Source organism: Plectrocnemia conspersa, unplaced genomic scaffold (assembly GCF_051122295.1).
Source record: "Plectrocnemia conspersa isolate PC_06_02 unplaced genomic scaffold, ASM5112229v1 ptg000002l, whole genome shotgun sequence".
NCBI lineage: Eukaryota > Metazoa > Arthropoda > Insecta > Trichoptera > Polycentropodidae > Plectrocnemia > Plectrocnemia conspersa.
This window is the reverse complement of record NW_028277166.1, coordinates 17,967,451-17,993,408: the sequence shown is the minus strand read 5'-3', so window position 1 is coordinate 17,993,408 and position 25,958 is coordinate 17,967,451. Positions and strand designations below refer to the sequence as shown.

The 25,958-nt window shown below is 32.1% G+C and overlaps 2 protein-coding genes across 8 annotated transcripts; both read left to right on the top strand.

The window, feature by feature from the left end:
* Window positions 1-4,227: 4,227 nt before the first annotated feature.
* On the top strand, window positions 4,228-17,315 carry cib (thymosin beta cib). Of its 6 annotated transcripts, none has more exons than XM_088205583.1 (6): window positions 4,228-4,302; window positions 14,651-14,794; window positions 15,608-15,721; window positions 16,269-16,382; window positions 16,545-16,658; window positions 16,800-17,315. In XM_088205583.1, exons 2-6 carry the CDS (start codon window positions 14,656-14,658, stop codon window positions 16,937-16,939), a joined length of 621 nt encoding a protein of 206 aa, XP_088061709.1. In that variant the 5' UTR covers window positions 4,228-4,302; window positions 14,651-14,655; the 3' UTR covers window positions 16,940-17,315. The 6 variants fall into 6 exon arrangements, with proteins under 6 accessions (XP_088061709.1, XP_088061713.1, XP_088061712.1 ...); XM_088205585.1 differs by lacking the exon at window positions 4,228-4,302 and adding an exon at window positions 4,406-4,521; XM_088205587.1 differs by lacking the exon at window positions 15,608-15,721.
* A 3,447-nt stretch (window positions 17,316-20,762) lies between these two features.
* On the top strand, window positions 20,763-25,645 carry LOC148237922 (deubiquitinase otu-like). Of its 2 annotated transcripts, none has more exons than XM_088205579.1 (12): window positions 20,763-20,902; window positions 21,324-21,548; window positions 21,610-21,707; window positions 21,769-21,923; window positions 22,967-23,266; window positions 23,342-23,578; window positions 23,639-23,880; window positions 23,951-24,055; window positions 24,177-24,258; window positions 24,403-24,597; window positions 24,661-24,815; window positions 24,881-25,645. In XM_088205579.1, the coding sequence occupies exons 2-12, from the start codon at window positions 21,333-21,335 to the stop codon at window positions 25,502-25,504; spliced, it is 2,409 nt and encodes an 802-aa protein (XP_088061705.1). In that variant the 5' UTR covers window positions 20,763-20,902; window positions 21,324-21,332; the 3' UTR covers window positions 25,505-25,645. The 2 variants fall into 2 exon arrangements, with proteins under 2 accessions (XP_088061705.1, XP_088061704.1); XM_088205578.1 differs by having other exon boundaries at window positions 23,951-24,109.
* Window positions 25,646-25,958: the final 313 nt, after the last annotated feature.

Below are 25,958 nucleotides of genomic sequence, written 5' to 3'. Positions count from 1 at the left end.
TAAATGTTAAAAATATTCACACTCTAAACATAAAGCGGGTTAAAAACCTGAAAACGTTTATGCTGTGTTAAATTCAAACATATGGCAACCGTGAGATATTCAAGTTCAAGGAAAAACATCTGTAAACCGAAAAAGTATGTGTGTATACAATATACATACAGGTACATTATTCTAAATTAAAAAATGACTCCATGAAAATTACACTTTACTAGATAGCTTGTATGCGATTAAATCGTATTTAAACATATAATTGTGTCATAATTCAATATTAGTGTTATTTTTCTGCGCATGCGCACACTGACTTGTTCCATTTAATTAATGATGCATTTGATCGAAAATGCAAATATAGTAATTACGATATAAAATCAACGCACATGTTTTTACTAAAAAAATCCATAAATAATAAAAGTTAATAACTCCTGAAATTAAATCGTTAAACCTGATTACGAATTAGATTCGGTTGATTCTAAATAATTAACGTGGCGCGCTTTAAAAAATGAAGACGTACTCGTACGTTGCAATTACTTTTTACGGTTAACACCAACTCGTATTCGAATAAGATAATTACAACAATTTTAGCACAAACCTATCATTTGATTCAGTACGTTTATGCGATACTTTGACAATTCAAGGAGCAGCCATTTAAAATATGATTTTTGGCCATAGCACCCGCTTGTATCGTACTTATAATCTCTATAGACAGTTATTTTATTTTTATTAGCATTGTCTATGCCCATCAGCCACCCCATTAAATGTGATATTAATCCATTATAAATTTACCCCCTTTTCATCGGACTTAATGCTACGATTAACAATGGCGTGATGGACACGCTTTGCGCGTATTACACGAAAAATAATATTATTCAAAAAACATGAGCATCGAAATTAAAATTAATTTCAATTTTCATCTAAAGGAATTATACACACACTATATAGTTTTATGCAACATCAGCATGAATTCTGAGCGTAAAAAAAATCACATGGGCGTGAAAGCATATTAATTTTATTACACAAATATTCATGCAGTAGTGACAATATTATCCTTCGACAATCGATGTCCATGCATGTTTCGCACATCAGTTCAGTAATTGCTAAATTAAACCAATTCTGATCTATTTATTGATCTGAGTATCCTAGATATCTCAAAAACAATAACAAAGCGGATATTCCAGTAATATGGAAATTCGATAATAAATTACGGATTCCTTGATTACATTGATGATTAGTTTGGCTACCATTTTCGCTACCGAAACCGTATCATAAAATGGCTACGCGGATGTCGTTTTGCTATCCATTGTATATATAAAATATTGATTCATGAGATAGGTGATCAATATATATGTATATACCTATGTATATGAAAGTGGAGTTTTTAAGAAACACTTTTAAATGGGATAAGTCGCTTTTTAGAGTCATACCTGTAACTCTGGCTATCTACTAACCACAATGGGTACACCTACAAGCGAATGTATAAATGTATATACAATATAGTGCGATAAGGATTGTGGTATTATATACTATTATATAAATTATATACCTTGTAAAGTTTATTTGAAAGGAATTTATTTTTATATGAAATTGAGTAAATCATATAATGTTTTGGTCGATATCCTAATTTTATCTCTCAATTTATTTGACATTATACTTATCGTTTGACTTTGTCCGTCTGTATACTTTATATTTACATAAAAAAAATATGAGATTATTTTTATAATCAACTTGTCGTTTTTTTTTAATTTTAAATTAATAAATATTAATAATGACATTTTATGATTTAACAGGGGGGTTTAGTTAAATGTAATAATATAACTTTTTTTCATACTATTTTTAAATAAATAACATTATTTTTACTAATTTATTACGCACAAACTAGTAGTATATAATAATTATTAATTTTATGCATACTGAGTTTTGTATATGTACTCATTGACGCGTACATAAATATTACTTCATCTAATGTAAGTGTAAAAATATTGGATAAAGTGGAAACATATCTCTTTTAATAAGGGATCAATGTGTTCTAAATGTCACACTCACATTTAAATGTCAAATTTTAATTGCTCTTTATGGTCGCATCTCTTGTATTTAAGACGTTGCAGTATAATTTAAAAAGTGGGCGTTTAATGTCTATAATTAGTCATTTTTAAATTACGCATAAATTGTCTGTTCCCCTATAATTCTCTTTGAATTCATAGTCAGCAATAGTAAATATAATGTATTGTGTGCTGTAGACTTTCCTATTGTTAAAATAAACATATTTTCCTCGTAATTTTATTGTCATGGATTATTATTATTGTTTAGCATCATTTTAAAAACGATGCGCTGCGCGTTTAAAACTATACAAACTTGTTCTCGCGTCGTCGACAAAATTTTGTATGAGTGTACTTGCTCAATGACTCATTTCTGCTGAATGCGGGCTCGCTGTGTGATTCAGAGAATTTCTTAATGTTTTACTATCCATTATATTACGTGGAACTCAATACGGTGTCCTTTTTTTTTGTTATTTCATAATACTATTTCCTAAATCTCGTTGAGTAACATAGTATAAATTCATTTAATTTCACATACTCAAACCACTCAAAAACTCGACATTCACTGTTGAATATTATAAAATATAACTTTGTAGTTTATTAATTATCTAGAATAATACATTTGTTAAGTTTATCCTTAATATTCTCAATGCCTCACTTGGTACATGTACCTATGTAAATATAGGTAGGTACACCTATATTGCACAATATACGGCTTTTCTACAAAATGTTACATATATACAAATAGCTATACTATTTATCAAATTCCTATAATCTAATCAGGGACGTCATTTTAGGTTGTTCCAGAGGAGGGAGGGGCAAAAGTTGGCAAGTTAGTGTCCGTTTTTTTAATATTTTGATTTCGTTGAAATTAAAAATATTTCATCAAATTACATGCATATTTTTGGCCAAATTCAATGTAGGGAAAATGCCCCCACCTAGTACCCCTCCCCCTAAATGAAATCTTTAAATCTAATGTCAGAACTTATCCTGAAATAATATTTTATTTATACCCTTTTGACGGCTTGAGTTTGTATTCAGTCGGGTTGTGAAATATTTGTTTTATTGATTATTTAAACGTATAGTAATCATGATTTTACATATTACCCCAATTTGTGATTATGGCATGTGTACAAATGTCTGGATTTTTTTAATTTTTATATGATTTTGCTTCTTTAAATTGCTGCCGAAGTTTACTTCTGGATTTATGATAATCTATTTGTTATCAATAATACCTTTTTTTAATAAGCTAGAAAATAAGCTGGCATTTTTCGGATTCTTTGTAATTTAAAAATGGGATATAAAAAAGACTGCTTTGATGTGAATAACTTGAAATATTATTTTTGTTGTATATTAATTATATCCCATAAATTTATATTGTGATGCGTTATTATACACATTTTTTTTGTTTTATTGTCTGAGTTATAATTGAGTACTCCAATGGAAGTGCTCTGTAGTAAGTTACATATAGACGAAAAAGCAAGATAATTGACAATTTACGCAAAATGTCATTGTGAAAGTTAAATTTTTTGTTTAAGTTAAATTTCACGTCGGTACGTATTTCAAATTTTCGGTAAAAATATGTTGCCGCACAGCCACTACAGGTGGTTTCACTTTACGAAATAACTTTTAATACGAAATTATGTGTAATTGTACTGTTTGTTTGCTATATTATACATAATAGTGTCAACGAGTAGTTACACAAAGTAGTATCTCGTATACGTACACGAAATTGAAATATCAGAATCAAAAATGACAAAACATTCACCATCTTCCGTAAATTTAACAAAAACAATGATCGTATTAAAAATTTGGGTACTTGTTAGTTAACACTCCCAAGTTTGTCAGTTGTAAAACATATATTTGCTGTTTAAACCCCAACCTAACCTAAACGAATATAATGGCTAATTTGTTAAAGTTAATTTTGGGTTTGAACAGCACGTGAAACGCAGTGCTAACAAGTAGCAAATTTTGTATGTACATATACATACACCATGTGCCTTTTATGTATATCAAGATTGAATTTTATTTAAAAATATTGTTATAAGAACACCGAATATAAATATTTTGGCCAAAAGCTTAGAATATCAGTAAAAAAATATTATATTGAGCCGCTGCGGAACGCGTCCGCGAGCAACCGCCACTCCCCTCTTTTGGGCGTCGGGCGCTCGTAGTGGAGCCTCTGCCTCCAACAACTGTCAGTCGCGGTGCGAGTGCCGGTCGCCTAGCTTGTTCACTTCGATTTCGTTCGTAGCAGCTCGCCTGAAAACCGGTAAGTGGCGACATTTTTAAATCGCATCCAGTACTAGTACGCGATCATCCCCAGCGTCCATTTTGAAATTTGAAATGACGTACGCGCTGTAAATAAAGTTTGGATTTCTCAAATTAAGTACCCAGACGCCGGCCGGCGAGGTCAGAGGGGGGTGGGGGTCCGGGGTGCGGGATAGCGCCCGTGACATTGCCCTAGCCTTGGCTTGTACCTACGCGCGAGGTACGTGTACGTACGTACCGCGCCCGCCAGACGCCGCACGGTTGGACCGCACCCCCGTGTGTATTCTACCCACCCCTTTATTTTTATTAATGGCGTCTTTTGGCCACAACGCTCGGTTTTACATCGACGTATGTAATGTGAAGGGGTTCGAAGACGCTCATTTTTTTGTCGATGCGGAACTCGTAAAAAACATATGCGCCCCTCAAGCTGTTGCTCTCGCAGGAAACCAGACGGGAGGGTAGTCGCGATCGATATTCGAAGCGACTTTCCCCTTCCACTTTCAGCACGGTCGTCTCGAACGGACGTGTCTTTTTTTCATAATTATTATTTGGTCATCGATCGCGACAATTTCGACCATTTTTTCAGCGATGAACACCTGCGGTATGAGGGACCGTTAATGCACGTGGGCCGGAAGCGGACTGCGGCCCACGCAATTTCAACGTCTGACTTATCTTTTAAATGCATTTTACAATGCCGATTGAATTTTTTTCAATTCTCTTAATCAGGGTTTCTCAAACTTGAATGCTTGTGCCACATAAAAAAACATCAAACGATTCGAGATCATTACATCTAAAATGGAGCGTTGATAATTAAAGAATTAAACATTTTCAATTATATTCGTCAATTCAATCTAAATCTTTACATTTTAAAAAATGGTTCGAAATTACCCCTTTGAACACACTTAATAAAGAATATTTATTTAAATAATATTTTGTGTACCACCAAAAATAACTTGATGTACCATAGTTTGAAAATCCCTGGTCTAGATCAGAGATGGCCAAACATTTGTAATGAAATAAAATTAAAAATGCTACTATATATAATTAATACTTGCTGTTTATACGAAATATTTGGTACTTATAAAATAACAATTGCTATTTATAAAATAATATTCGTAATTTAAAAACAAATAAATATTTTCTTAATTAACAATTTTCTGTTTGGCATTGTTATTACATTACACAGCTCGTCTGTGTCGTTTTTTGAACGAAATGTTTTAAATACGCGGATGGCCGTCCTCCAATTTTATATCTTGATTTTTAAAAACACGTGTCTTGGCCAGAGGAATACCAATGATTTTTATCCACAGAAATTAGCTTTTCTTTACGCGGATTTATGTACAATGCTTATTACGCAACCAAAGAACGGTTTTCTCTCTTTTGGCACCCAACCCGCGCAGATTTTCTGATCTTTCGATAATCGTTTTATAGCAACTCTGGACATTTCTTGCTATTGTTCATAAAGTTCATTAACCAAATATCAAAACGAGTTAATCAATGACAACGAATGGATATTCCATTTATTATATTATAATCTTTTCCTGTTTTACATTCTGGAAGTTCATAACTCATTACACAGAATATACGGATTACTAAACGAACCTCGCACTTGACGCGATTAGGAATTGGCAAGGTAATTTTAAACACACAAGTTGCTGTGACTGGGTACTCTGCCACGTCATATGAAGAGTTACCAACCGAGTTAAATAGCAGCTTATAATTTTACTTTCCGAATATCCCTCGTATGTTTATTTGCACAACGAAAAACCGACGCTGTCAAATTTCATAGATATATCCATCGCGTGATGATATTCGATACGCGATTTTTCTTTAGAAACACTCGAGTTTTCGATAGGGCGTGATATTTGATTTTTGATTGCTAGAATGTTGAGTATTTGCGATACTGATGGGTCTTGCGTCGCAAACGTATTTTCCTTTGATTGATAGAATATTTATACGATATGTGGTTTCATACAATTTTCCGTTTTTGGTAACTGAAGTCGCCATATGGTGGATCGGTATTTAAATGCCACATACGTCGTGCGTATGACTTAGAAACTTAAATCCAACGGTCTATTTAAAAACAAGTTTTGCAATTGCTGCTTCTTTGAAAGGCCAATGAAACAAAATTGTAAAGGGTCGTGATTAGGGATTCCAATCCCGGGATCCCGGACGATTTTCAATACCCGATGAGTCCCGGGATTATAAAACATAATCCCGAATTTTTCGGATTGGTTGATTTATCAAGTACAATCGAATTATTATTGACAACATCGTTATATTTCGTGTACAAACTTGCGCGAGTTGCACGTGTCATCTGCGAATCTTTGAGGCTGTGAGTCTGAACGTGCTTTTTCAGCAGCAGGCTGCTTAGGAACCAAAATCAGATCAAGGCTAAATGATAAAACACTTGATGCTTTGATGTTACTTCGTGAGTTTTATTGAAAATAATGTTTTCAATTAATTGTGTATGAATGTACATAATATGTACATACATTGTCAAAAGCTCATTTTTTTCTTCTCAAATAAATATATAAGACCTTCCCTTTTTTATTTTTATTATAATATTTTCTATTTTAAGTCCAAGACTAAAATTATACGTACTTTATACATTGTACGTTATAAAAAACAGATGTAAAAATATATTGTATTATTCATTTTAAATTATTTTTATCGATAAAATAACATGAAAAATATCCCGGGACTGGTCCCGGGATCCCGGGATCGACTAATTGCAATACCGAAATCCCGGGATCAAAATTTTGGCCCGGGATTGGAATCCCTAGTCGTGATATAAAAGGAACGCTCATCAAAACTTTCTACATTAGGTGACATTCTATTTTATTTGAAATTTAAGGCAGCGTGATTCAAAACCTACACGATCTATAAATACAACAATAACTTAATCGTTGGTTTGTCATTTGTAAATAAGTACCATGCGTATAAGTGCTTATTTAAACACATTATCGATGATAATATTTCGTATGACTAAATGCAAACTTTATAAAAAATAACACATTATCAGGCCTTATCGCACCGAGCGGTAAGTAACTTTTGTAACTAGTTTGTCGTTCGCATTTCCTCTTCACAGACACAAAAATATAAAATAACATACATGTACATATATAATAATCACATATACGTTAATTTTACACCACCCGTCCGTCTATTGTTCGTCTCTCCTTTCCAACAATGGGCTTCATTCCTCATTCGTATGCATCACGACCTCTCCCTTTGTTTTCTGTGAGAGGTAAATACAATAAGACAGAGATCGTCAATTAAAATTCAGCCCCCCACCTATATATTCATGAACGAATAATTCAATTATTGCGCCTGCCTTTCGTAATCGATTCTTTGTTAAAAATGCTTACTTGCTGTTAAGGTGTTATTATTAATTGATAATGCATTTAGTCACACAGTTCTGTATATTTTCGCAATATGAAAATAACGTATATCACTTAACTAGCGATGAATCATTTTTCAATAGTGTATATAGAAACTTTTTGTAAACAATGAAGGCAAATCATCAAAAAATGATTAATGCTTAGAAAGTATATGTATGTAGACATCGTTAGTACATGAATAATGTCTTACAAATATTCAATGAGTCTTGCAAGGAGTTCTTTGACTTGTGTCAACAATTTGTTGATGATAATTTGCACACATTGATATTTATGATATACAAAACAGGCGCCACACGCCACTTTCAGCGTGGATCAGTGGTCAAACTAACAAGCCGACGGTAGTACAATATTGTATAAGTTCTTGACCTGTTGAGGTATTTCTTTTAAAAATCATCATCATTGATTATACAGCTCCTAACATTACATAAGCAGAGGTGTCATTGCAACTTTTGAAACAACCGGTTTACAATACGTTTTAACTATTACAAAAATGCGTTAACAACGTTCGTTTTTTAACTTTTTTCTTAAACTGTATGACTGTTCAGATTTGTTTCAACAGGGGACCTATAATGTATAATTTAATTTAAAATTAATATAAAAACTCATGTATCGAATAAATAGGCGATTTTTTAAAATATTCTCTCAATAATTACTGCTATTTTATTTAAATAAAACGTCTGGTGCAATATTTTAGATATTTTCTCAAATACCAAAATTTAACTTTAAATAAATCGCGCGGTGAGAATTTTTTGAACAGTGAAATTTAACAAAATATCTGTATTTGATTCGTGTGACTTCTAAAGCAATACGATTAGAAACAAAACGGTGTCAAGTTTTAAATAGGTATCATAATTACAATGTGAACGAGTCATCACATGAAACAATACACACCGACGAAGAAATTCGCGATATCGCGTTTGCGACCGCAACGACCCGGTTTTTGTGTACAGTACCATTTTGTACAGTTAAAAATCGAGTATAAAAGCATGAAAAAGTTAACTCTCGCATTCGCGGAGATGCTATCTCCCGCATTCTAAATAAACGCGTAACGGCACAGCAACTAACAGTATGGCAAAACAATGAAAATCGTAATTAAATTATACCGTGCACGGTTAATCGCTCAATTGATCGATTCCATAATAATTGACCGCAAACGCGATAACTCGACTGCTCGTGAAAATGGTAAAATTTATAAGTAAAGTATGTACTAATATTAGAAGGAGAAAATTGCGATAAAAGCTTGCAGAAATATCACCGAGTCGCAATAATTCTGGAACAATTTCGTCCCACCGCTAATTTATTCTTGGAACGCCCGACTTGATCATTGGATCAAATTTTTGGTGAGGTCAAAATTCTGTTCGTTGCCACGTCGGTTGTTTTATAAACCGGGAATAAAAATAAAGCTGACTCGTATAGGGTTTCAAAATCGTAAAGTTGCTTGTGTATGCGAAAAGCCTTTTAATAAATTGTTGTACACCACTTAATAAAATTTCCATTTAACTACGTTCAGAACATGATCAATACATGTATATACATACATACATATAAACAATTTAATGTACTTTAGTTTTTGATCGATCTATATGCAATTAATTTGCTTGACTTTTAGGACCCTGCTCAAAACATAGTAACATTCCAACCTTTTCTTAGACACCACACATTTATTCTTCTTGATATAAATGTACATATATCATATTGTATGATGTATGCCATCCGTTTCAAATTTTGCTCAGTTGCACTTTAGGACCCTTCATATTGAATATTATTTGTTCCAATTAAAGCTGAGGAATATATGTTTGAATTTAACGTTAGCGCATGGTGTTAATAAATAGGGGGGGGGGGGGGCAATATTCACCTCAGTGCAGATTTTTTTCTTAATTCGCATATATTTTCCGAACGCTGTATATATTTATATCGATAAAATTTATTTTGAATAAATATTTGTTTATTTATTGCTATTTTGAATGGGTAATAATGCATGTGATTACTAGTAATTGATATTAAACATGTTTTATTATTCAAGTGAGCATCAAAGTTATACGGAAGGTTCTCGGAAAGACACCTGTCCCAAGCAACAGACTTCCTGTATAAAACCTGTAATGTAATATGCGATTGTACAATTACAGTCGAAGGAAGGAGTGACACTTGAATAAAATGTGCAAATCATACTCGTATTTTGCTGTTAAAGCGCAATTAAAGCAGATTCGGTCATAGTCAAGGACGATCATGGCAGAGGGAGACGCCAATCTTGTTCGTCTTAATCAGAAGATAGTGCCACTTATGCAATTGCAAGGATCAGCAAGATGTTTTCGATCACAGTTCATACTTTCTAAAAAAAAAAACAGCTAATCGATGACCACATGGCGTTCGGAGATTTCTAACTCCATAATTGTGTTTGGATATTGTCCGTGCCCCAAATACTGGATGGATTGCCGCAGTCATGATTTGCCTGCACATGGCACACGGTGACCGTATTCGGCCATATTTGGCGAAGACTGCGTCGGCTGGTGGCACGGGCAAGGAGTGTAGTAGATCTGATCTTGCGCAATTCGTCTCGCGGCGCGAAAGTTGAACGTCGGAAAATCCCAGGGCCGGCCCGAGGGTAGGCTGCCTGACAGTTGCCTGGGACGCCAAAAATCAAAATAAAGGCGTAACATTTTCTTCAAAAATTTTCAAAATAGTGAGCCTATATACAACAGCGTGCACGCAATCAGATAACATAAATAAATTATTTTTGCCAATATTTCAATTGCACTGGGGTTCTAAAGCGCAATTTCTATTAATTTTATATATATATATATACATAATTATTTTACATTAAAAAAGAATTGCACTGAAATGTAATGCTATATATTTAATGTTTAGCAAAGGGTTAAAAAAAATTTAGCTCCCCTTATATTAGAGCGACTCGAAGATAGTCTCATGGTAACCATATATTTTACTCTGCACCTCGTCGCTCTTCTATGCACATTTTGATTAGCTACTATTATATTCTTTGTTCTGTGGTTACCATACAGTTGTTTTAGCCGCTGTTTTTTAGCGTTGGTTTATCTTTTAGGTCTAAAATGCGTAAATAATCATAATACAATAAACAACTATTATATAGTTTATTTTTTACTATAAATTTTAAAATGCTTGTAGTTAATTTAAATTACTAAAAAAAATATTTGAGAAAGACAATTGATATATCAGCTTATGTTTTAAATGTAATGTGTTTATAATATGCGGTAGGGGGAGCAATTTTTCATTGTCTGATCTTTGCCTAGGAAAAAAATATAGGATTTCGTATGAAATCGCTTTTAAGATCCCAGATGGTTTTCCAAATGACTATATCAGTAATTGACATTTCACAAGTACAAATGCTAAATACCAGTAATGCTGGTCAATCATTGTATATGTTTTACATACGTGTTTATTAAGATTAAGAGTTGCATCTTTTGTGTAAGTTCATATATGACCACCCCAAAGAAATTTTGTCTGCTCTTTCAAACGAACACGCCCGCATTGCTCAAACCAACTACATAGTGATAAACATGTTGAATGCGCTTTTCTATTGGAGCTATATTGATCAAAATGTAAATTTGCAAATGTCTATATATTTAAATAAAGTACAAATTATGGATTACTATCATTGAATATAGATATTTTATACCCTGATTCGTCCTACAGTTATCTCATTCGACAACGTTAATGTACACTATTCTTATTTGTGTAACACGGCAGAATTGTAAACTTAACACAGTATCTACAATTCTACAGCAAACAACACTATGTATGAGCATTGAGTAATAAAAATGCAAGATTTAGGATCATGAGTGTAAATGTATTTTGAGCGAAGTGCATATATTTTATGAAAGTTAAATTCTGTCTTGAAAGCGCACACTCTGTTTCCCGTGAGTCATACACGAGAAACCCTTTATTTTTCAAACATAAACTGAATTTATCATACACCGGTACATTCACCGTGATTCATGGTTTAATATTGGCGAGTTGTACGACCTGGCGACGACTGCCAGAAAGCCAATTTGCCCAAATGAGACAAAAACGGACACCCGGCGCCGGTTGCGCTGCAACGTTGCGAATTTATTAAAACGGCATATGTGCGAATTTCGTTCTAATTATTCCTAACGAAACCAACCGTTCTTTCGCCGCGTTTCCATTATGGATAACAATGGGAATGTGGGAGTTTTTGAGTATGGGAACCGACCATTCTGCCATATTGTGTACCGATATTGAACTCGTGCTGTCGAATCTTCTTCAGAACTCAAGGGTTTCGATTTCTGAGGATTTGATATTTATTAAATTTAGCGTGTTAGTTCCGGTTATTAACTCCTCGTACGTGCACGCCAGTCTAATGAATTCATCAGCTCGCGATATTGATCGCAGGAAACGTGGCAAGGAGCTAAATCGGCGAGGTGGAGTCCGCCGGGCACAATGCTCTCCAACGCGTCCGCATCGATGGTTCTTGACTTTTTGTTTCACAAGCAACAAGCTACAGAAGCGACGCTGGCATTCAGATTCATTCATACATACATAGATAAGGTGTTGGCGTGGGAATCTAAAACTAGAACGTATTCAAATTCTATAAGCATCAGGGTAGACGTCATGAAATAGACTTCTAAAAAGACTGTTCTTTCACTGCTCTATATGAGAACAGTACAATTAATCAATATAAACACTACAAATTGACATATACTTAATATTTCCACTAAGAAGGATGTATACCTTAACTGTGGATAGTATTTTTAGTTATATTTCATCATAGACGTTGCGACGAAAAAATTACAACGAGAAAAGCGTTCTATCAATTCCTGTAATATTAGGCGAGTATATTTGTGACTTATTTTTTATTATGGCGAATTGCGAATTACAGACATGGATGATAAATACATTATCGTCTTTAAATGTGCGACTCAGAATCGAAAACCGCAGGTTTGTTACATTAACCGCAAAATTATATTTAAATTTCAAATCGGCTTCTGAAAAATGTATCCTTAAAATTATTATTTATGTACAATATAATAATAATAGGCAATAAATTAAATGGTCAAAATTTAAATTTTTAAATCAACTTTGGGTCAGAATAAAAATCAAATTTCGGTCGGAATCAAATGGTTAGAATAAAAATAGCATACGGTCAGAATATAAATATAATATTATAACATTTATAAATATAAATTATTTATTTTAAAAATATCTTTCTCGCACCTAAACCTGAACACCCCATAAATAACTCAACGAATCTATTTAATTATATGTAGGACGCGAAGGTATTCAGATTGACGAACGAAGCGGGAATAACGACAGAGCGGTGGCGGAGAGCACGCTTGGCTTATTGACATCTGGCTATGTTGCGAGTCTAACCAAACAAGTTTGGTCTAAAACATGATAATGTACTGACCATCTGTCAACATAAATTGACCTTGATGTTAAAATACTGATCATGTACTATAAATACTGGCTATTATTTATAAATTCTGACAAATGAATTGTAATAAATACTGACTAAAAAAATGATTCTGACCATATAATATTATTCTGACCGATGTATTCTGTTCTTTTAATATAAATTCTGAACACAACCGTATTACAATAATTCTGACGCGAAAGATACGAGCCTTTTTAATATTGTGAAAAATCGCCAGTCCGCGATCTAAAAATTTTGTGAAACTGTTTTATTATTATAAAATAATAAAAATAAAAGCTGCATTTTTTATAATATAATATATTACTCTTATCGTAATTTTTCGTTTAAGGAATAGTCTTATTTATAGGTTAGATTCTTGGTTCAGTTGCGAAATCTTATTCCGAAATACTTGACTGATATTTACAAGTACGGTCGCCATTTGCAACCATAATTATGCCATAAAATTTTACCATTATTTTAAATAATAGCAAATCGTAACATATCTTTAGAAATAAACTTCCCATATTTTCTATGAACAAATCTTGATTCTATCAACAAATATTGAACATTGATATATTTTGAAATATTAGTTACTACATTTTATATATTTATTGTAAATCTTCCGTTGTAACATGACAGGCGTTATCGGTGTAAACATAAGCTTCGCCCAAAATTTAAGAATGAGAAATCAGTCTGTAAATTAATAACATATATTTGTATAATTTTAAACTACTGGTATAATAATATAATATTAAGTATAATATTTGTATGACAGACTTATCCAAGTCTATATTGCAGATGTTTTAAGTTCTAGAGTTCAAGAGCTGTCAGTGTCGAGCGTATTATCGCGTTGCGTCGGCGATAGTGCGCATCAGTCTTTAATCCTTTCGTATCTAGTAATGTGGCAATGAGTGAAAATACACATGCGACCCTCGGGCGTTCTCGTGTTCAACCTAAGGTCTCCCCAGTCACGCCATCGAAGCTAGACTCGATTGTTTTTTATCTTATTTTGTAAACGAGAACCTCTCGAATTTCAATATGACCCCAAGAAGGCAGAGTTCAAGGATTTGTTTTTGGAATTCGTGACATTTTTCCATGATGTATGTGTTTCTGATACTGCATTTTTTATTTACTTGAAATTCCGTCGTGATGATGTCATCGTCACTGACACAACATCGGCAGTTTTAATTAAAGGAAAAATATAAATAACACTAATGCAGCGCTTTTGCATTGTTACGGTTTCTTTACATTGTGCGAAACCATATTGCAAATACAATAGTGTCAATGCGTCAACTCTTTTTATCGAGTTAATAATAAGAAGATTAATCGTTACTAAATTCATTAAGCATTTCACAAGCCTTTTAGCAGCGTATTACCAAAATTGTAAAGATTTTATTCTTATTAAATGATTAGTAAGCGATAGAAGTATTTATATATTGAAAGATATTACATATTCAACTCAATTTTTGCTGATGATAATTCAATATTTGTAGAATAATATTATATGTGTAATAAATATTTATTTTTTGACGTTACAGATAAAATGGCTTGCCCCATCAGCCCTTCCTTGAAAGATTTGCCAAAGGTGGACATGGATCTCAAGAGCCAATTGGAAGGATTTAGCCATGGTAACTTGAAAGATGTCGATACCCAAGAAAAGAACGTTTTGCCGTCAGCTGAAGGTTACTAATATTTTGAAATAGCACATTTAATTGCATGTTAATTATAATTATTATAAAAACACTGTAAGTTCGTTATATATTATCACAATTGTTTATATTTTCAAAATTGTTACATGATGCATCTATCATATTTTGTAGTAATATAAATTCCCAACCCTTTTTTCTCATATGTGATGTATACAATTAATATCAGTCATTTTATATATATTTTGGAAAAAAATTCTGAAATCATAAAATGATATTAATTTTGATATTGGACATGTCTTCATTTGATGTTCAATTATGTACATGTTTGAAATTGAAACTAACTATAGTGGACTATTTTATTTTGCTAAAGCCAAAATAAAAAGTAAGAAACAACCAAACTTCATAAATTCATTGCTTAATCAAGATGTTTCTTTTATATTTCCTTAAAAATATAATTTTTGTAATAAATATTCGCTCTACATTTCTGCATATATTTATAGTAATGAAACCATAAAAAATATTTTAGGCGTCACATATACTAAAGAGCTTGATGAGTATAATAATTATTTTTTTAATTCAGTACTACATTATAAATGAAATAGATGGAAGTGTAGCAAGTTACAATACACTTTTAATATTTTAATGCACTTGTGGTAGAGGATTAATTCTTTAAATTAAATTTATTTATGTAAAATATTTTCTTTTTGCTTTGCATTCGGATTTATTTCTACCACTTCTAGTTGTCGGTATAGTATATTTTTACATACACCAACATACAATTTATACATTTATTAATTACATATTTTATTTTGCATGCTGCATGTTTTATTTTATCATACACTTTAGATGTCGCACAGGAGAGACTGCACAACAGTTTGTGTAAAGACGTTGAGTCGTTCAAACCGTCCATTCTAAAGAGAACAGATACCAAAGAAAAAATTGTTCTGCCCAATGCCCAAGGTAGTTTTGAAATTTAGGCGTGATATATAAAGTTTACGGTTGCGCACGATAAAAGCTGTGGTTTGTGGTGTTGCGTTGATAACCGTTTTTTATATTACGATTTTAATTAGTTTAACTATACATAAAGCGATTAATAACGATCTTAACCTGATAATTGTATGTACATATATATAATACAAATTAAAACAGTAAGTATAATAATTATGCTTTGCTATTTTTATTTTATTAATAAATAATAATGTATTATATTAAGATTGATTTTTAAATAACTTTAAAAGCCATAATAAAAAGTTTTATAATATATACCATCGAATAATTTGTTAGTGCTTTCCCATTGCCTTCGGAACACATATTTGGAAACAGTGGGAACAATGAACTAATCCCTTTTGATTTATTGCCAAATGCTGGTAATATAAAAAAATAATGCTTTGCCTTCATGATTTTTAAGGCTTTGTCAATATAAATGGTTAAATTAATATGTACCACAGGCTAATTTTCTTCATCATAATATTGTGCTGAATGCTAATCGTTCTGTTGTGTTTTATAGATGTTGCTGCTGAAAAGACTCAACAAACTTTAATTGCCGGCATTGAAGCTTTCGATGCCACTCGCCTCAAACATACAGAGACATTGGAGAAGAACCCGCTTCCCGATAAAGATGGTATTAAACTTATCCTCAAAAAACACGTTGCACATTTGCTATCAATAAAAAATCATACACAAGAGCATAACTTTGTCTTATGCCCAATCGCTTTTTATGTCATTACTTAATTTGCATGAGCTTTCTGCATGTTGAAATATAAAATGCATGTCTTTTGCAAAGTTGTCGCCGCTGAAAAAATTCACCAAACATTACTCACCTGCGTGGAGCACTTTGATAAAGCTACGATGAAGCACACGGAAACAGAGGAAAAGAATCCGTTACCCCCTGTCGAAGGTTTGTTAACGCTTTGTGTCCATTTGTAAATGGATATGATTGCATTAATATTAAAATCCATTGCATTTACTACCCATCTTACAATTGTTTTCATATTTGATAATAATTTTATTTTTTTAATTGTTCTTTAAAATATTCCAGCTATCGAACAAGAGAAAGGAAAGATGAACTTCATTAACGGAATTGAAAATTTCGACACTAAAAAATTGAAGCATACCGAAACGTGCGAAAAGAACCCACTGCCAACTAAAGATGTCATCGATCAGGAGAAGACCGCGTAAAATGCGTCTATTGAATAGACGTGTTCAATATGTTGCATATATCTTTTAATTTGCATAATTACGCTAGCGATACTTATAGTGTGTCAAAATCATTAATTTTTCAATTGCATTTTTGTACTATATATGATTTTGATATCTGAGTACATTTATTGAATAATAAAGCATATAATTAGATTTAAGTTGGTATGAGAATAACGTCATGATATACCATAATGTGTAATTTTTTATAAACTATTACTCTAGTTAAGCTGATAAGATTCTCGCTAGTTTCCAATAGACATGGACTCTCGTGAGCATTCGATACGTTTGTTCACTACTATTAATTGTTCATGTTTAAGTCATCGGTGATCCAAATATACAATATTTGATAAATATAGTGAGAGATATTTTTTTTATATTTATATATTATAATGAATAATAAGTGTTCCTGGAATTAATTGCTCATTGTCAAATTAATGATATATTTTTCAATAATTTTATTTCTGAAATTCAATGTTTCAATTTTATGGACAATTGTAGATTGGTGCTTTTTCAATAAATTTGTATAAAAATTTTGTTTTTTTTTTCGAAATTCATCAATTAATTTCAGTATTTGTAAGAGATAAGTAAGTATAATTAATACCCTAGTTTAGAGGTTGTTGACCATTTTCATTTTTATACTACAAAAAAACGCAGCGAATTTGCGATGGGATGCCTGTTTGCCCTGCTGCATACTGCCACAATTTATTTTCTTAAAATATGTTTACCAATATTTCATATTTTTTTAAGGATTTCTGTATGCGATACTAAGATTTATTGTGCCAGCGGTGACACTAAAACAAGGCTTCCTAAGCATTTTTGCTTCATTCCCCCTTTTACCAATATTTAAAATATAAAAAATATAATTTTAGTATTTAGTCAATCAGTGCAATTTGCGGTCTTTTAGACCATTGCTAATTTTAGGAATATGTTTTTAAATTTTGATTTCGAAAAAAAAAAATATATATCAATCACCATTTTGTAAATTAATTTGTATACAGAAAAAATATTATGACAACACCCTTAAATAAGTAATAATTTTAAAACGACGTTTGTACATTTTAATTTTTCTTATAACAAAAAGGTAATACCAATAAAAAAATATTCTAAAAATAAGTTTTTAAAGTGTTACCTCGTTTGCTGTAACTTGCAAAACATAAAAAATATTATATTTAAAGGAACATACAAATATTACTTTTAATTGTATAATAATCAACTGGAAAATGTTTTGCAAATAATATTACCAATTTAAGTATTATGCTTTAGCAATTGACGACTAATAATGAATGCAACGTCACTGAAGAATTTGCTTCTTTGCCACTATGTGATACAATTAGCTCTTTCGATTTCTTTAAAGTTTTTAAACCTTTAATTTAACAAACAATAAAAAATTGTGCACTCGCGATTTGTGCGCTCTATTTTTTTATCTGGAAATATTTAATTTTATTATTATGGAACAATAAATATAAAAATAAAAAAAAAATTTTAATGTCAAAATATCTTTTCGACAGATAAATTATCCAACAAAAAGATTTTTTTTTTAATTTTATTTTACGAGTATGAACATCATATCAAACCTATAAGCGCGTGGTAAAGTAAATTACAATTTAGAGAAGCAGCTCTAAATGAAATATGTTTTTCTGCTCTTACAAAATTTTGTAATAAACGTTTATATGGTTATTTGTGATGCAATCATATCCGAAATATCTGAAAGAAGTGTCATATACAATGATGTTCTAAAGCAGTGGACTTCAACTCGGTGGTCCGCGGACTGGCGCTGGTCCGCAAGAAATTATTGCCGGTCCGTGCAAACTTTTACCCGATTCGGGAATCCCCTACTGATGCGACGCAGTTTTGGTAGTTTTTTTCATCTTCATGTTTGTGTGAAAAGACTTTTTCAAATATGTCAGTAATAAAAATCAGAGGAATCGATTGGATGTTAGTTCAGCGCTTCGTCTCTCAGAAAACACGCTGCAACCACGTATATCAAATTTGTTTGCAAAAAATCAGAAGTAAAATTCGCACTAACAAAAAATTGTAATTTTATAGCATTAATTAGATAATATTCTATCTAACATTGTTTTTTTTTAGTCTGACGCCGGTCCGCGATACATTTTTCCTATTTTCACCGGGCCGTGGATGAAAAAGGTTGAAGAGCACTGTTCTAAAGGTTTTTGAATAATTTTTAAGTTTTAAAATAAGTTGATTTCAACGAATATGAGAATAAACTAGTAACAAAATATAAAAAAAAGTCATTGCTATTAGATATTTCAAACATAAAGTTTTACATTATATGTATTGCATTTTTAAAAAGAATTTTAAAAATATCATTTTTTTATGAAAATCTATAGTAATAGATTCTTATCGGTCGTAACGTTGAATACATGAATAATATAGAATGGAGCATTTAAAACTATATAAATACTTATGGAACATCGTTTGTTCAGAAATGTATTTAGTACACAGTTTATGAAGAGGTGAGTTTAGACAATGTTGACTTGTATGGCCGTACTTGTCTCTTTTAAAGTATCCCGTGATGGTTGTGAAAGGAGTAATTTAAAATCATTATAATGGCATTAGTTAAGTAAATACAATGTTAGGATTTCCAAATTCTTTACCGCGGCTGTTCTAATCGTGACAAATATAATTCGGCTCATGACAGCAGCTTTTCGGAGCTTGTCATATTATCAATGATCATGACCATTCCCCAGCGAGTGATAAAGAGATAAAGTCATGTCAGGAGCGTGGAGTCCGCAGAATATATTTATATTCGTTTTTAAGTTTTATGGTTTTGTATTATCTCTGATTGGGAATCGTAACTTTCTTATTAGACATTAAAATTGTCTTGATATGTATTTAGCAAGGTGGACAGATTGCTGCGGGAGCACAAAAAAATATTTTTGGAAACTTTTGTTCAAGGAGGACAAATAAGGACAAAACTTTTGAGGAGGACAATCCTCCTCAAATGAGGATGTCTGGTCATCTTAGGCTTATGCATTCAAAAGTTGATATAATCGTAAGTCAACTAAATTGTTAAATATCCGCAATTCTTCAGCTTTTTATTTACTCATTAAAATAGAGTTAACATCTAAGAGTGTAAATATGTTACAGTGCAGACACATTTGGGGGACTATGGATCATTTAAAAAACTGCATTATTTTTTTGTTGGCAATTATTCCCCCTTTTTTGAACATGTTTAAAATTGGAATTAGTATTATATGCAGATAATGTGATAATATTCTCGTTCAAATTATGTAAAGTTAATTTTTAATTTGCTGAAACAGTTCAAGAATAACGTCATACAAGGAAAACAATACGAGAGAGATACACGTAAAAATATTTCTAAACGGCACAGTGTCGCCGAAAGTAGTAACAGAATCTTAGTAAAACATAATTAATTATAAACAACAATGAAAATTTAGATAGATTAAATCTACGAAATGATACATGATTATTTATATGTATAATAAGAAACCTGATCTAAAAGAGAATTTACAAAAGAAACATAGAATTATTATTAATTAATTAAAACTTATTAAAAATATATATAAATAATTAAAAAGGTATTTAGAGCTCTTAATGATTATTTTTACATTTTTTAAATAAGAGCATATGTAAATTTTAAACTGCTTAACCTGGTGTTGGCCACCCTTATTTGGTCAAAACGTCGCGAAACTCGCCCATTAGTCTTTTAGGATTCGAATTTTTCATTCGTGCGTCTCTGCAAGGCCACTCTCGGGAATTTCGTTGCTATATTTTTGTTCCTCGTCTCGGACTTCTTCCTCCCCGCACCACAATCCTAGCTCGGTGTCATATTTGCAGGCGAAATCTGAAAACATTATTGTTGCCCTGCGGCCGCGGGATTTGTGAAGCACATTGCCGCTCCGGAGGTCGAAGTGGCGACAGCGTTCTGGATTTTTCGTGGTTGTGTGGCGAAGAAAAGAGGTAATCTTGTACTTTTCGCATTATAATAAACCATTTAAACTGAGAAAGGAAAGACTGGTGCATATTTCGAGTTTTTTCCACATTTTTTTTTTAATATTCGTGACTTCAAATTTTAATGGCGGATTCTTTGGATATTGCGATCTTATCATTCGATGATGAAGTATTGCAATAGATAGGTAATCCAAATTTTTTCATTTTTTTCGCTGCTTGCGTCAATATTATTTTTATATACAGAATGGCTCATGTAAAACGAATTAATTAAAACAGTTGTTAAAGTATGTAAAGTATTTATTAAACAAATCTGCTTATTCAATAAGGTGTGATGAAAAGAAGTACACACTACTGAAAAATAAAAAAATGTTATGTATTCTTTTAAAAAATGTGGTGTAAAAAGTATTATTAATATGTAATCTTATTTTAGAATTTCACAATGAGTTCAGAAAAAGGTGTGCAATCTTGGAATGGTCAGCATATAGATGCACGCTTAAACGGAATAGGTTTATTCCGAAAGCACATAGTTAGAGATTCCAATTCTCTATTTCGTGCGGTAGCTAATGTCGTTTATTATTCTCAAACAGCGCACTATCAAATTAGAAAACAGTGTGCCGATTTCATCAGGGATTATGGCATAAAATATTTAAATTGGGTGCGCATAACATACAATATTGTCAACTTCAACATGTTTTTTACAATTATTTCTTCTTAAGGCTCACGATAGAGATAAAAATGATCATGTAGGCGCTCTTTACCGAGAAGATACGCCCGGAGACATGAACGACGTAATGACGATGAGCATTTTGTTCAGGTAAATACTTACAAATTTAAAGATTGATGTATCACGTTAATCAATTCTTCTTTTTTTTTAGGCGTGATTTTGTTGTTTTTGATATGCAATGTGTTCCGGACACATCTTGTGTTAACGGCTATAATAATACTATTTACATGCTGTACCAATCTGCAATAAATCATTTTGATTTGCTGATACCGATGGAACGTGTGAGAACAACAGCATGCTGTCAATGTTAGTTGAATTTTTTTCTTGTATATCAAACTCGTCCTAGTCACCAAGAGAGCTAAACCACTTCCCGGTCACAGTACTTTTTTAAAAATAACTCAAAAATTCTTTCTTACGCAGCCATTGTAAAATAATTTAGAACATTCGTACAAATTTTATTTTTAACAGAAAAAGGATATGATAATTTTTTCGAGAAATTGCTCATTTTTAAGATGATAATTTACAAAATATAAATTTACGAGTTAACTCAGGCATGACCAGGAAGGGGGTTAATATATAACCCTGTCAATTCGAGTTTTTCTCTGGTTGTTCTAAGAATATATTACTAGCTGCACACGGTAGGAGATTTTAATGCTCAAGCATTTTATCAATACAACATGAATGTTTTTTTAATTAATGATAAAAATAGAAAATATACATATGTATATTTAAACTTTACTTTAAATATTTGTAACAGAAGTAAAATAATATTATGGGAAATTTTTATTTAATGTAGTATATGATTGTAAAAAATAAAAAATCTTCTGCCAAGCTTATCATATTTTAATTTAAAAAAATTATAGTATGTAAATTTTATTTTTAATTTTTAAATGGCATTTAAAAATTAAAAATAAATTAATTAATTAATTAAAAATAATTGAAATATAAATATCAAGAAAATAGAGAGGGCTGAACCACAAAAGTTCTCATACGAAATTCAGTGTGGGAAATCCGGAGTTCTTAATAATTCGTGACGTGTGATTGGTCAATTTACTGTGACGATATAATCGTTAAGTAGGGTAATATACAAAACAAAATATTTCTCACGTCTCAAGTGATAAATCCAGAGTGTATTTTTTTGCCCTCAAAAATATAAAAAATAACTTAATAAATTAAATAGTTATCTAGATTAAAGGCTCATGCCAAAGAACTGGGAAATAAAATATTAGACACTATCCTGAGTGTAATCAAATCTTAAGTCTATGATTAAAACAATAGTGATTTGGATGAGTTTGGTATCTATAAACACATTTATTATTAAATTATATTTTCTATCGTTATAATTTTAGCGTTGGCTTATAAAGCAATTTATCAAGGTGTATTTTCTATGGTTGATGTCGATTACGCGACTAATATGATGTTGAGCGATTCTAACTTTGATGGTGCAGGAAACATGGGCTTAATTAAAACTGATACAAAAGTGACTATATCAATCGAAAAATATAGTCAGAAAACTAATTTTGCGAGTGTCAGTGCAAAAGAGATGCTATTCAACAATCTGATCCCATATCCATACAAAGTGGCTCGGGGCTTGTCTCCGCACATTTATAAAAACTTGGAATATGACGTATGGTCTGAGTTTAAAAAAGGTTTTTTTTATATATTTTTTATTTGAGATAACTTTCAAATCCATTATATATATGTATATGAGAATATTTTTTTAGAAAAAGAATTGATCGGCAGTCAATGCTTAAAAGTTGGACTTAAATGTCTCTGTAAAATGAACAAAGATCAGAAGACCCCTTACGTTTGCTATATACAAGAGATGAGATCTGATTCCAATCAATGCATTGTGTACATTGAAGAACTCGGGGAAAAAGTTATTTTGACCGTCAATCAGTTGCAGCCGTTACCTTTTGACGAAGCTAAACCGTGGCACCTTATGACGACAAATAAAAGAAGTAGCAAATTACCGTTTTATATGTATATATTATCTATTTTTAATTTTGTTCATATTGCAGATAAATATTTTAAGAAGTGTATTAAGAACAAAAAGGGTACGGTTCAAGAAGCAACGAAATATGCGCAGAATAAAAACAAGGTCGTTTTTAAGACACGCATCATTGAAAAAAATCAAAGTTTTGCCGAGTCAGAAAAAGACAGCAACAACAACGAAGTTAACGATTGGGAAGTATACAAAATGAAAAGTGATAAACATCAACTGATCACAAAAATGGAATATTCCACCTTCAAACCTTATACGGTACTTTCAATATTTGTTTTAAATACGTATTTATGGTTTTTAAATATAATCTGATTAATTTGTTTTGAAGGTGGATTTTATTGCTGTGCCGTTTACAGTAGAGCATACGCCGACAGGTGTAAGCAACGGAGCCACTCAAGATGCTCCTAATCTACCGAGCAGATCTAACAATGGAGTAAACACTACAAATACGAATACTTACACTTACATGCACTATTCCCCGCCTCCTGTATGATAAGATTTTACTGACATATTCTCAGTGGCAATGATTAATTGAAAACCTTTTGATTTTATAGTTAAGCAACAGCCCGGAAATGAATACAACACCGGGACCATATGTGTCACCTTCGAATCCGAATCCGTCTCTAATATATCAGAGTATAAATTCAACTTATTAATCTTAATTAAATAGCTGAAACGTAAAGAGCACATGTTCAATATATATAGGATACGTGCTCTTTTTGTTTTTAATTGTTTAATTAATAATAATAATAATTTACATTCTTTTGTATTTATTCTTAGATGCTCCTATTGGGGCCGGTAGCCCTTATCCGTCGCATTTTCAACCAATGTTTTGTGTGCCGCCAATACCGATGCAGCCGTTGCGACCAGTCGGTCCTATAAATTTGCCGTATCCTATTAATCGATCGGCGTTCGGTCCCGTTAATTTGTCCGCACAACGCTCTATGGATATCAATGGATCTGATCTTCCGCATGGTATATATTCAAACCATTTTTGCTCACATCAAATAATATTGTTACGTTTTACGATAATTTTAGACGTGCCAACATTGAGATACTTTTACAATATGGGGGTAGAATTTGCACTAAGCGGAGGTCTACCGTGGATCCACCATCCGCCTCCACCGACAATAGCTCCTATGCATGCTTCTCATAATTTTTACCCTCAGCCATCAGTCAACCAATTAGCACTGGTACGAATATCTAGTCATACCTTGTATTAATTTACATTAATATATATTTTTTATAATCAAAATAGGAAATGCAAAGCAATTTGACTTTGGAAGATTCGCCCCAAAGCCAGGCTTGTTCGCCGAGAGAGCAACAGAAGAATAATAATAATAATACACAATACAAGAATAATAAGTATAACGACTTCAGAAACGGCAGAGGCGGCGGTCCTGGCGGAAGATATAGAAGAAACGATAATAATTATCATCCAAACAACAAAACCAATGGAAATAATAGGGGAAACAACTCCAACCCGAAGAAAGGGATCATGAACAATATTAGATGCGACGGCGAACGCAATCAGGATAAAAAAGAACAAGAACAAGAACAGCTATCGAACTCTCCTTCTGTAACGCCTAACTTACCACCGATTCCGTATCCACCGCCTACGTTCTATCGTTATCCGGACGCTATGATTGCTCAAAATTATCCAGGAAATTTCCTGCCGTACAATCCTGCCATGGAAGAAGCAGCTGCTTCTCCTGCGATTGATGGGAATTTTATTCCCCCTGTGAATCTCCCGCCGCCTCCGTTTGTGTATTACGCTCCCCAACAACCAATGTACATTTCTCAAAATTTGCCACAAAATGCCAATTACGTATCTCCGAACCATTACCCTTCTCAGACACCAGACAGCGGCGTATCAAAGTAAATTAATCATTTGATACTATAGATTAATAAGATTTGAAAAATAATGAAGACACTAGATTTAAATATAATATAACCAATACTGTACGATTTAGGAGTAAGAAATGCATAGTTATGTAGATGTAGTATTGGATAAAAAAACTATTGGAACACGAAATTCCAATCTATTTCATATTATTGTTATATTTTTCTACTGATATAGATCTTTTACCATAATGTAATATGATTTAATATAAAGAACATGCTGACATAATAATACATACAATAAGCTTTTAGAGCTGGACTCGATCAAAACAAAATAGTAAGCGTTTCGTACAGGTTGTGTGTAACTTATTAATAATCTGACAAAAATGACCAGAGCTTGCTTTTAAAATTTTAATGGTATGACAATAGTTTCGCTGCTTTTATTGTTCTTGTTTAATCTGGTTGATATTTCTATACATAATTACAACATAAAC

Bases quoted from the DNA above. Each gene is read 5' to 3' on its own strand.
- cib (XM_088205583.1), top strand. From the start codon at position 14,656: ATGGCTTGCCCCATCAGCCCTTCCTTGAAAGATTTGCCAAAGGTGGAC. The intron at 14,795-15,607 runs GTTACTAATATT...CATACACTTTAG, and splicing joins CGTTTTGCCGTCAGCTGAAG to ATGTCGCACAGGAGAGACTG. The intron at 15,722-16,268 runs GTAGTTTTGAAA...TGTGTTTTATAG, and splicing joins TGTTCTGCCCAATGCCCAAG to ATGTTGCTGCTGAAAAGACT.
- LOC148237922 (XM_088205578.1), top strand. From the start codon at position 21,333: ATGAGTTCAGAAAAAGGTGTGCAATCTTGGAATGGTCAGCATATAGAT. The intron at 23,881-23,950 runs GTACTTTCAATA...TTTGTTTTGAAG, and splicing joins CCACCTTCAAACCTTATACG to GTGGATTTTATTGCTGTGCC. The intron at 24,598-24,660 runs GTATATATTCAA...CGATAATTTTAG, and splicing joins TGGATCTGATCTTCCGCATG to ACGTGCCAACATTGAGATAC.